General features: G+C 40.6%; 1 protein-coding gene across 9 annotated transcripts in view; it reads left to right on the top strand.

Annotated features, from left to right (window-relative positions):
• FHOD3 (formin homology 2 domain containing 3) overlaps positions 1–12,434 on the top strand; it is a 493,523-nt gene that overhangs the window by 464,453 nt on the left and 16,636 nt on the right. For all 9 annotated transcript variants that reach the window (XM_074383563.1, XM_074383562.1, XM_039463510.2 and 6 more), the window contains 2 exons: positions 1,165–1,355; positions 8,708–8,900. In XM_074383563.1, coding sequence (XP_074239664.1) covers positions 1,165–1,355; positions 8,708–8,900 — 384 coding nt within the window. The remainder of the gene's footprint in view (positions 1–1,164; positions 1,356–8,707; positions 8,901–12,434) is intronic.

Below are 12,434 nucleotides of genomic sequence, written 5' to 3'. Positions count from 1 at the left end.
GGTACACACTTGGCAGTGTGGTTTGCTGCCTTCCGTCCCCTCACCTGTATCTGTCATTTCTCCCCATGCTATCTCTTCCCACCTCCCCACCCCCCCGCCCCTCCCCCATTTCCCCCCAACGGACCCCAGTGTGTAGTGCTCCCCTCCCTGTGTCCATGTGTTCTCATTGTTCAGCACCCATCTATGAGTGAGAATATACGGTGTTTGATTTTCTGCTCTTGTGTCAGTTTGCTGAGAATGATGGTTTCCCTCCTCTACTGTCCTTCTCAGTTTCTTTCTCCATCCCTCTGTTAAATGTGGCCCTTTGATATCTTTTTTTCATGACTAAACAACTCTCTGGTTTATCTAATTTTTAGTTTGGAAATTCCGTAAAATCGTCACCTTTGAAAACCTCCTCTCAGGCTGCTTTGGCAATCCTGCCTGTCTGCAGGTCCCTGAATACACAGCCAGTGCTCTGTCACATCTGTCCCTCGCATGTGTGATATGCATCTGTGGCAACCCTCACATCCACATACAAGCACACACACGGGCCTGGCGGGTGTGTGCGTCCTTCAGAGTCTGGGGATCACCTGTGTGTATAGTCAGCTTCCTTGAGAACAGGGAGTTGTCTCATTCAGCATTTGTGTTTTATGTTCAATGCCTGGCTTAGAGACGGGTGGGCAGGTGAGTAAAACAACTTGTCACTCACATTATAAAGGAGATCATCACGCAGAGAAGCTGGCTGCCCATTAGTTGGTCCCCAGCATTGCAGAGCCATCCTCCTAGGACTAGGGTGCATTTCTCAACTTCAAGAGAAATTTCATCTCTAAAGAATAAGAGTGCTCCGAAAAAATTTATGAGACATATACTCAGTTCATCTTGTACTAGGGTTCCTTGATATCATGTTTTAATTTACAGTTCCCAGAGATTTATTTCCAAATATGGCCAAAAAAGGTGACACATGTATTGGGTTCATTTAGAGAACACTTTTATCACTAAATAAGGTGATGTGAGGATAATGACAGATTCACATGTGAATAATGTTTAGGCTGTAAATATGTTTGTATTTCAAGATGTGAATTTGGTTTTGATGTTTGTTTCTTCCCGGAGGCAGTTTGGTCTCCCAACTCAGGTTGGTGTCCGGCAGTTTCAATGTGTTTGCAGTGCTCTCGCTCTGATTTTCAGGTTGACTTTGATCAACTTCAGGATAATTTATGTCAGATGGAGAGAAGATGCAAGGCTTCATGGGATCACCTCAAGGCAATTGCAAAACACGAAATGAAGCCAGTTTTGAAACAACGGATGTCAGAGTTCCTGAAAGACTGTGCAGAGCGAATTATAATTTTAAAGATTGTCCATAGAAGGATAATCAACAGGTAAGTGGATTGAGAACTTATAAAAACATCGATACAATGGCATATTATACTGCAAAATTAACAGCCGAAGGTCAAATTTACAGAGTTTTTTTGTACATTGTTGGTACATAGCAATTACAGTGATGATACAAATGTTTAACAGTTTCATGGATACTTAATTGTTCTTACACAATAATATAATGCCATCAAACCTCACAGCTGGAAGGAATCTCAGAAATAATTTCATCAAAAATCCTACCTATAAGGAATTGCACCTTATAGGTAGATATAATATATCCACCTTATAGGTAGATATGTAAGATTCCTAACAAACTGAACCCTGCATCTCTAGATCTGCTGGAAGGATTTCACCTATAGAGAGGACACTCCCTTGCAAGGCAGCTCTCTGTTAGGAAAGTTCCTCCTTTACCTGATCTGCAGCTGGTCTTTGGAGGACCTTCCAGAAATGGATCCTCCAACAGCTGCTCTGTGTCACAGCCTACCTGAGTGAGATCCAGGCTCTATCACACTACTGTCCTCTGAACCAGCTCTCCCCAGAGTCACAGAATCCAAGAGGACCCTGGAGACACTGGTTACCTTATAGCTGGTAACCAGAGGGATCATTTTAGTCATGCAAATTAGCCTAAATACTTATATTTTATGTAAGTATATCCAATCTTCCCTCCAGGTCTGTTACGTAGGTAAATTCGTATTATGGGGGTTTGTTGTGCAGATTAATTCACCCAGGTATTAAACCCACTATCCAAGAGTTATCTTTCCTGTTCCTCTCCCTCCTCCCACCCTCCACCTTCATGTAGACCCCAGTGACCTTGTTTTTCCCACAAGGAGAATGGGGTCTGGGACCCATAGCTGTCCAGGGCTGTGCCACCAGAAAGCAGTGGCAGCCGGAAGACTAGAATCTGGGTCTTCTAACTTCCCAAGCCAGGACATTTCCTACTATGTGCTAACATTCTCTTCTTTGCTTTGTCATAGAACACAGTTGAAGGACCCTCACCCATTCTTTCTTCATCCCTCCTTTCCTGCCTTTCCCTTCTTTCCTCACATCCTTCTTTCCTCACTTCCTTAAGCCTATAAAAAACTTTTAAAAACCTGATACTTTTATCTGCACATATGCCCTCTCCCAGCTTGTGTCAGTTCTGCTTTAATAATCATACTCCCTGGGTCTTCATCCAGACCACTAAGAAAATGGCAGTAGTTTTTAAATGTTGGACAGGACAAAAATAAGGAGCAGAATCTTCCCTCCAGGTTGACAACTGTCCGTTAATCAGTTCTTTCGGAATGTAATTGTTCAACTATAAATCTCCCTGACTGTACTCTATCTAACTTTCTGGCTGTACTGCCTTCCTCAAGGGAACTTTTAGGAGATTTTGTCAGATTTCTTACTGAAATCAAAGAAGCAGGGAATGTGAGCTTGTTTAGCCCTCCATGCTTTGTATGATACAAGCAATTCCCAATTTAAAACACACACACACACACACACACACACACACACACACACACACACAGAGAGAGAGAGAGAGAGGGAGGGAGGGAGAGAGGAAGAGAGAGAGGGAGGGAGGGAGAGAGGAAGAGAGGGAGAGAGGGAGAGAGAGAGGGAGGGGGAGAGAGAGAACCAATTATTATTTGGAATGTCATGAAACTGGAGTAATGTTATGAACACCTTATAAAGCTATTGAGCCTGGTTACATTAACCATTTTATCCTAGACAGATAAAAACTCAGTTTGGTGATAGTTCTATTTCTTAAGCTATAAAGTATCTGCTCTTATTGTCCCATTCTCCTTGGTAAGCTGGTCACCTGGATGATGGCTGCTCCTGCTTCACGTGTCCACATCTCACTGGGGATGACCAGGAGGAACCAGAAGTTCACCGTGGTTTTGGTGTGGGTAGTAAAGGGGGCTAAAGGGAAGTGGCCAATCCAAAGTATCTAAACTGTAGAACCCTGGATTCAAATGAAGTCTTTAGCCGAAGCCCTGTATGTGGTACTGATTAAAGCAGAATTATTGTGTTGAAACTGAGATGGAGGACTGGGAGCCCAAGGGTTGTGCCTTATGTTTACATCCCCCTCCCACCAACAGTCCTCAGGATCCTAGCTGTGATTTTCTTTTTTTTACTTAATGCATTGGGAAACTGAGGCACAGAAAGAGGAACCCTAGTTCAGGGCTTTATAGTCTCTTTAGGTAAAACCTAGTTTTTGAAACTGTTTCTTGGCTAAGAAAATTTTGTTTTGGATGTTCAAACCTGCATTTATTTTAACTTTTATTTTAGGTTCAGGGGTACATGTGTAGGTTTGTTGCATAGGTGCACTTGTGTTATGGGGGTTTGTTGTACAAATTAATTCATCACCCATGTATTAAGCATGCTAGCCAATAGTTACCTTTTCTGCTCCTCTTCCTCCTCCCACCCTCCATCCTCATGTAGACCCCAGTGTCTGTTGTTTCCTCCTTTGTGTTCATAAGTTCTCATCCTTTAGCTCCTGTTTATAAGCGAGAACATGCAGCATTTGGTTCTCTGTTCCCGTGTTGGTTTGATAAGGATAATGGCCTCTAGCTCCATCCATGTTCCCACAAAAGACTTGATCTTGTTATTTCTTATGGATGCATAGTGTTTCATGTGTATATGTACCACATTTTTAAAATCCAGTCTGTTACTAATGGGCATTGAGGTTGATTTCATGTCTTTGCTATTGTGATTAGTGTTACAATGAACATTCATGTGCATGTGCATATGTCTTTCTGGTAGAATGATTTATATTCCTCTATGTATATACCCAGTAGTGGGATTGCTGGTTTGAATGGAAGTTCTGTTTTTAGCTCTTTAAAGAATCACCATATTGCTTTCCACAAATGGTTGAACTAATTTACACTCCTTCCAACAGTGTGTAAGTGTTCCTTTTTCTCCACAATCTCACTGCATCTGTTATTTTTTGAGTTTTTAATAATTAACCATTTTGACTGGTGTAGGATGGTATCTCATTATGGTTTTAATTTGCATTTCCTTAATGATCAGTGATGTTGAGCTTTTTGTTATATTGTTGTTAGTCACATATATGTCTTCTTTTAAAAAGTGTCTATGTCCCTTGCCTACTTTTAATGTGGTTGTTTATTTTTCTCTTGTAAATTTAAGTTCCTTAAAGATGCTGGACGTCAGACCTTTGTCACATGCATAGTGTGCAAAAATTTTCTCCCACTCTATAGGTTCTCTGTTCACTCTGTTGACAGTATGTTTTAGTGTACAAAACCTCTTTCATTAGGTCCCATTTGCCAGTTTTTGCTTATGTTGCGATTGCTTTTGGTGTCTTTGTCATAAAATCTTTGTCTGCTCCTATGTCCAGGATGGTATTGCCTAGGTTGTCTTCCAGGGTTTTCATAGTTTTGGGTTTTACATTTAAGTTTTTACTCTGTCTAGAGTTGACTTTTGTATATGGTGTAAGGAAGGGGTCCAATCTTCAGCATTTGGCTAGCCAGTTACCCCAGCATCAGTTACTGAATAGGGAGTCTTTTCCCCATTGCTTGTGTTTATTGGCTTTGTCAAAGATCAGATGGTCATCAGTGTGCGACCTTATTTCTGGGCTTTTTATTCTGTTCCATTGGTCTCTGTCTCTGTTTTTGTACTAGTACCTGTACATGCTGTCACAGGTACTGTAGCCCTGTTGTATGAAGTCAGGTAGCATGATGCATCCAGCTTTGTTCTTGCTTACAATTTCCTTGGTAATTCAGGATCTTTTTTGTTCTGTATGAATTTGAAAATGGTTTTTCTAGTTCTGTGAAGAATGTCTCTGGTAGTTTGATAGGAATAGCATTGAATATGTAAACTGCCTTGGGCAGTATGGCCTTTTTAATGATATTGATTCTTCCAATTCATGAGCATAGGATATTTTCCATTTGTTTGTGTCATCTGATTTCTTTGAGCAATATTTTCTCATGATAGAGATCTTTCAACTCCCTGGTTAGCTGTATTCCTAGTTATCTTATTCTTTTTGTGGCAATTGTGTGTGAGATTGCCTTTTTGATTTGGCTCTCAGCTTAATTGTTGTTGGTGTATAGGAAAGCTAGAGATTTTTGTACATTGATTTTGCATCCTGGAACTTTGATGAAGTTATCAGGTAACAACCTGAGACGATGGAGTCTTGTAGATACAGAATTATGTCATCTGCAAACAAAGATAGTTTAACTTTCTCTCTTTCTATTTGAATACCCTTTATTTATTTCTCTTGACTGATTTCCCTGACCAGAACTTCCAACATTATGTTGAATTGAAGTGGTAAGAAAGGGCATCCTTGTCTTGTGCTGGTTTTCAAGGGGAATGCTTCCAGCTTTTGCCTATTCAGTATGACATTAGCTGTGGATTTGTCATAGATGGCTTTTATTATATTTTGAGGTACGTTCCTCCAATACCTAGTTTATTGAGTGTTTTTATTGAGTGTTGAATTGTACTGAAAGCCTTTGCTGTGTCTATTGAGATAATCATGTTATTTTGTCTTTGATTCTTAAATGTGATATTAACCTTTCCTTTTTTCTTATTGTGCTCTGTGGATGTACAGACCCACCCACTCACTCCTGTAGATCCATTAGGCTACAGTTGCACTGTGAAAGGCATAGAGAGGGACAGGGGAGAGGAAGAGAAGAAAGCTATATTATTCCATTCTTATGGTGCTATTACAGACATATCTGAGACTAGGTAATTTATAAAGGAAAGAGTGTTAATTGACTCACAGTTCTGCATGGCTGGGGAGGCCTCAGGAAACTTACAATCACAGTGGAAGGGGAAGTAAACATGTCCTTTTTCACGTAACACCAGCAAGGAGAAGTGCTGAGGAAAGGGGGAAAGCCCTTATGAAACCGTCAGATCTCATGAGAACTCACTATCACAAGAACAGAATGGGGGAAACTGCCCCTATGATTCAGTTGTCTCCACCTGATCCCTAAATGACACATAGGGATTATGAGAACTATAATTCAAGATGAGATTTGGGTGAAACAAAGCCTAATTATATCAAAAGTTTTCCTGGGAAACCTAGCAAACTACAGCAATGGACTGACATTCTACGGGGAGAGATAGGCAGAAGACAAACACCAAGACTGGTGTGCCATTGCCCAAAGTCCACCCCTCCCCATTCTGGGCCAGACATGCTGCTCAGTGGCAGGCTTGAGTCAGAGTTATCCTAACATCATATCATATTTCTAATATATAATGTCAGGTGGTAATAAGAGCTAGGAAGAGGAATTAAGAGTATAAATGGCCAGGGAGTGGTTAGAAGGTGCTGTTTTATACAGGATGGTCAGGGAAGTCTTCTTAGAGGAGGTGGTATTTGGCAGAGATCTGTGAGATGAGTGAGAGCCATTATGCAGCTGTCAGTGGGGAAAATGTTCTAGACACGGGGAACAGCTGATACTGGACACCTTGTCGGGCCTGTGGTCCTCCCCTGTGGAGTGGCCTCCTCACCCCTCCCCAAGGCCCAGCAGGCTCTCCGCTCCTCAGCCTCTTTGTCCCTCCAGGGCTCCTGTACACCACACACAGTGTCTGGAGCCCTGAAATGGGCTTATTCAAGGAACAGCCAGGAGTCCAGTGTAGCTGAAGGCATGAGAGATGAATTCAGAGAGGTGATGGGGCCAGTTGCCCAGGGCCTTATTTGGAAATGCTGTTTTTAGTTTATCCATGCATCTGTCCATGGACATTTGTGTTGTTTCCACTTTCGGCTATTATGAATAATGCTCCTATGAACTTTTGTGTAGAAGGTTTTGTGTGTACAGATATTTTTATTTCTTTTTATGCAAGGGAGAAAAATTGCTAAGTTATATAATAACTCTGTGTTTATCTTTTTGAGGAACTGCCGGATCGTTTTCTATGGCTGCTAAACCATTTTATGTTCCCACCAGCACTGTAACAAAAGTTCAGTTTTTCCACATTCTCACCAACAGTTATTCTTGCCTTTCTCTTTTATTACAGCCATCCTGGTGGGTGTGTGTGGTGTCTCCCTGTGGTTCTGATTTGCATTCCTTAATGATGTTGAGCATCTTCTCATGTACCTCTTGGCCATATGCATGTCTTTTTAGGAGAAATGTTTATTCAAATCCTTTGTTCATTTTTTATTTGTCTTTTAGTGTTGAGTTGTAAGATTCATTTATATATTCTGACACAGTTCCCTTATTAGACACAGGACTTGCAAATACTTTCTCCCATCTCTTGGATTGTCTTTTTGGTCTTGATAATGTCCTTTGAAGCCAAAGGTTTTTAATTTTAATGAAGTCCAGTTTGTCTACTTTGGTTGCTTATGCTTTGGGTATCGTATCTAAAATATTAATTCAAAGTCATGACAATTCCTAGGTTGTTTTCTTCTAAGAGTTAGGTAGTTTCAGTTAGCGTTGTTTAGGCCCTTTTACTTTAAATACAAATTTATGTTTACTTCATTATTATTCTCAAAAAGAGTAAGCTAGTGTCCTTTATTTTTTAAAAATCCATATTCATACTGTACAAGTAGAGTAATAAAATGTTTTTTGTCCATAAATACTGGTACATTTACATAATGTTGTTTGTTTCATGTAAAGATTTCCCTCTGTCTCCCACTGTGTGTTCTTTCTCATTTCCTGAAGACTAAAAATTGGGTACTTTCTTGCTCATGTAATTTCTTTTACAACATTTTAAATAATGTCTAATAATTTTTATTTACAAATTAAATAGGTAAAATAAATTTATTTTCTGCTTATTTGGTGTTTCCTAATTAAATTAAGATTATATGTAATACTGCAAGAAAGTGTTTCAAAATATTTACTCAGAAAACAGCATCTATTTACAAACTATAGATTAACATGTTATTCATAATATGTTCATGTCTATTTTAAGTATTCATTCAAAAAAAATTCTAAGCCATATTTCTTTATTCCTATTCAATTCTCATAAAATCTAAAAATGGTGCAATATTTTTCTAAAATACTACTTTGATATTTTTCTTACAGAAGTTTTACATATACGTTTTAGAAAAATGTTAAAACATAGATAAGCAAAGTGAAAAAGTAACCTGCTGAAGTCCTCTCTCCTAGATATTACCTCCATCTATCTAATAATACTAATTTTATTACTCTACTTGTAATATCTCTCCTAGATATTACCTCCAGTGGGAAAGTGACTTGAACCTCTGTTTGCATTTTCACTTGAGAAGACTCTTTGAATAAATTCAAAGCCCCAGGAATGAAGGACAGTGTCTTCTTACTGAGAGTGTAGCTTATGTGTTTCTTTTTATTATTGTTATTATTTGTTTTAAGTTCTGACATTGGTTCCTTACTGAGAGACTTTGAACAAGTAATTTTTATTCCGTAAAACTGAAGTCACTGCCATTACTGTTTTTCCCTTGCAGATTCCACTCCTTTTTACTCTTTATGGGTCATCCACCTTACGCAATCCGGGAAGTGAACATAAACAAATTCTGCAGGATCATTAGTGAATTTGCACTAGAGTATCGCACAACCAGGGAAAGGGTTTTGCAGCAGAAACAGAAACGGGCCAACCACAGAGAGAGAAATAAGACCAGAGGGAAGATGATCACCGATGTAAGTTTCACACAGTTCCTCTCCTATGTCATTCATTTTTAAAGTAAGATCAATCAGAAATCCTCCCCATAGTTAGGAAACTGTACTTTTTTTTTTTTTTTGACTATTTAAAAAAATTTCCTTTTTAAAAAAGTGCTCTTAAAGTACTCCTCTACCATTTCTGTGAAAATCTGCTATGTAACAAACAAGGACCTAGGTGATGTAAAGTTAACGTATGGCTAGAAGAGGAACATGGAAGCCATTTTGGTGTGCTGCATGTGGCTGATGACATTCAATGTTTGATTCTATTTTTGTCCTCTGTGATGCAGGTAAAGTTGGAAGAAGACAAGAAAAATATAAAAGATAATGCCACTTATCATAGAAAGACAAATGTGCTGATTGGGGAATTGATTCAGTGTTTTAGGCATCATAATGGTTCTGTATACCCAGCCAGTTGACACATGGACCCCCCATTTTTGGCATCTGAATAAACTGATGTGATTGCTCAAAGATATAATCTAATGGCTTTTCAGCTGTCCCTTGAATCACAGGACATCAGGGTGGAAAGAGATCCCAGAGGACAGTGAATCCAGTAAGAGTTTCCCTAGAGCACCTTGGGGAGCCCCTGCACACTTACGCGTCTCCCCTGCTTTGGGGCTCTTTCCCCATCTCTCCTGTTTCAGCCCCAAGCCCAACCAGGTTTTGGGGGCAGTGGATATTCAGGTGACAGATGCTCAATAACGTGGAGGGTGAAGGGATGCATGAAGAGGTCAGAGACCAACAGAGATACATAGTGCAGTTTCCTTTTCCTTAATGTGCCTTTATGAAACATAAACCCAGGCTGGTATCTCACTTACCTCATCTGTTACTGTAAGGTCAGTTCCAGGCAAAAGGCTGCAATTTGCTGGGAATCCTCCTTTAGTCACTATTTATTCTTTCTCGAACAGACTCGATGATAATAAAGTCGTCTTATTTGATATTGACAGGTCATATTTGGAACCTGTTGAAGGACTCCATGTTTTTTTTCATGGTTTGGATTGGTGCCCATGGATTTCTCCCATCTGTGCATGCATTTGAGTAGCACACTGACTTCTGGCAATGTATAATGCTGCCAGAAGGAATGGAATGAGAAAAGGATTAAGCCACAGGGCGTGCCATCATCTGGGCAGTTACATGCTTCCACTGAACCCTAGTCAGGCAGATTTTTTGTGGGGAGGAAGAAAACCAATTAGGAAGACCTTATTGAGGCTGCCCTATGTGCACAGATACGTGTGTATGCAGTAGGCCAAGCAGAGGACACTTGGTTACTGCTCTCTAGAAGTCCACATTCCTGAGGGCATGACTTTACAGGGAAAGCCAGATGCATTAAATTACCAATTTTGTTGTAATTTTAAGAAACTTGGGCTAATCATTTCTCTTAATATCCACCTTTGCGTAAGCTCCGTGTTTTCTTGGAATTTTCTGAACCTTTAGGAAGTGCTCAGGTTGCTTTTCTGCAGAAGGAGCCCTTCCTACAGCCCTACCCGCAACCCAAGCAGTTCTGAATTCCAGTGCCATCAGCCAAGAGTCTTCTGTCTCCTCTCCTGAAATTTGAGTTCAGTTAGGATCCTTAGCCTCTTGGAGGACAGCAACTCAGGAAGCATGTTAGGCAAGCTATGGCCCACATTTTATTCACCATATTATTTTTGGAAAGCCTAAAAAAGAGATTGCTTATTTTTGTGACTATAAGACACATTGGAGGGTGAAAAATACAAGCCCAATATGCTTGTAGTTGTGTGGACACATCAAAATTTATTGCTAAATTCTTTAGATTTTTTTACAGATCCCTCTAATTTTTAAATCCTGTCTTTCTCTGAAAACATTTGGCTTTCCCAATCATGAACAGAGGTGAATGTTTCTAGAGTTTGATTCAAAAATATCTAAATTCCCATTAAAATCTGAGTAGTACAGGCTTGGTCAGGCTTCATTCTTAGTCTAGTCCATGTTTTTAATGGCCAAGGTGACATCATTTATGTGGAAAGATAGCCCTCTGCTGGAAGATTAGGATATTGTCCCTTAAGGAGAAATATACAGCCTTGGATTTTTCCAACTCTTAATTATTAAGGGCTCATTGTGTGCCCAGCAATGCCCCAGACACCAAGGAAGATGTGAGTATAAAGAAAGACAAGCTTGTATCCCAAAGTCATCACAAGCTGGTTAAAAAAAATAACATATATACCACTTAAACCACTGAAAACAAAGCCAGACAACAGACTTAGAATGGACCTCCTGAACACTGGAGCTAGAAGAAATTTTAGAGAAAACTGTTTGTAGTAAGTCACCTTGAATGTACCTGCTGAATAAAATGAGGATGCAAGTGGTAGCATTTAGAGATAAGAGGTGTGAGGGTAAAATCTGCAGACCCCACGCACCAGCTCCTGAGTGCCTATCCCTCGTCTTCTCCCCGTTTCTGGGTATTCAGAAGGCTTTCTTTCTCATCATCCAGGGGTCCCCCCAGGCTAGGATCAGTGAGCAACTAATTCCTCATCCTGCATACAGAGCTGTTCCTAGAGCAAATGGTGACACAGACAAGGCAACACGAGGCAACTACAGCCTTTCTTCGGTCATCACACTCCTGACGTGGGCCGTGAGAACCCAGGCTGGTCTGCCAGGGCTCCCGCGTTGGAGGGCAGCGGTAATCCTGGGTGGTACTCTTAGCCTCGCTCAACCCCAGCTTCCTCTCCTCTAGAAAAAGAATGATTATTAATTTTAGGGATGTTGAGAGGGCCAAGATTTTATATATGTAGCACCTTAAACATGGGTGAATTGCTGGAAAAAAATCCCAACCTTACAGGTTATATAAATAAACTGTATTTTTTTGTTTTGTTTTTTTTTTTTTTTAAGAAGACAGTAATGGGATAGGACTGTTGTCTCTTGTCCCAATGCCATTTGGGTGAGGCAGTGTGGAATGTGATGAACTGGAAGCAGATTGTCATTTTAACTTCCAAAAGTGTAGTCAATTCCCAAAACACTATAATCTGGTTTGCTGGCCTGGCCCTGTAACCTCATGGACACTCCTAAATTAAAGTTGTGTTTAATTTACAATCAAGAGATTGACGTGACTTTTCACTCTATTTTAGAAAAGGGATATTTTGTTTAAAGTCACTTAAAGACATGTATCTAGTGCTAAAGTAATTAAAGGTACAGAGAGTCAGTTCAGGTGGCCACCATGAGAAACAGGTGAGATGTTGAAACAAAAGTTAACGTCATGCTCCCGAGGAGAGAGTGATATGAACAGGCTGCTGGAGCAGTTGTCCCGCTTGTCCTGGCTGGCCTGCATGTGGAAGGAACAGCAGTAGCCCAGAACCAGGACCTGGGCAGGGAGGGATCCTGCGCTCCAGGTGGCATGGGAGGGCCGGCGGCTGATGGGCAGAGCCAAGCAAATGGAAGCCAGTCCACTTAGAGGCGCCTTGGTGACTGTCGGGCAGTAATGGGTCCATAAGGACTTGGCCACCCAAGCCATATGGGTCACAGAGCAGGACACTCCCAGCAGGATGCAGAACTGCCAGTGAGGTC

The sequence above is a fragment of the Saimiri boliviensis genome, chromosome 13 (assembly GCF_048565385.1).
Source record: "Saimiri boliviensis isolate mSaiBol1 chromosome 13, mSaiBol1.pri, whole genome shotgun sequence".
NCBI lineage: Eukaryota > Metazoa > Chordata > Mammalia > Primates > Cebidae > Saimiri > Saimiri boliviensis.
The sequence above is the reverse complement of the archived record's forward strand: the minus strand, read 5'-3'. Positions and strand labels throughout refer to the sequence as shown.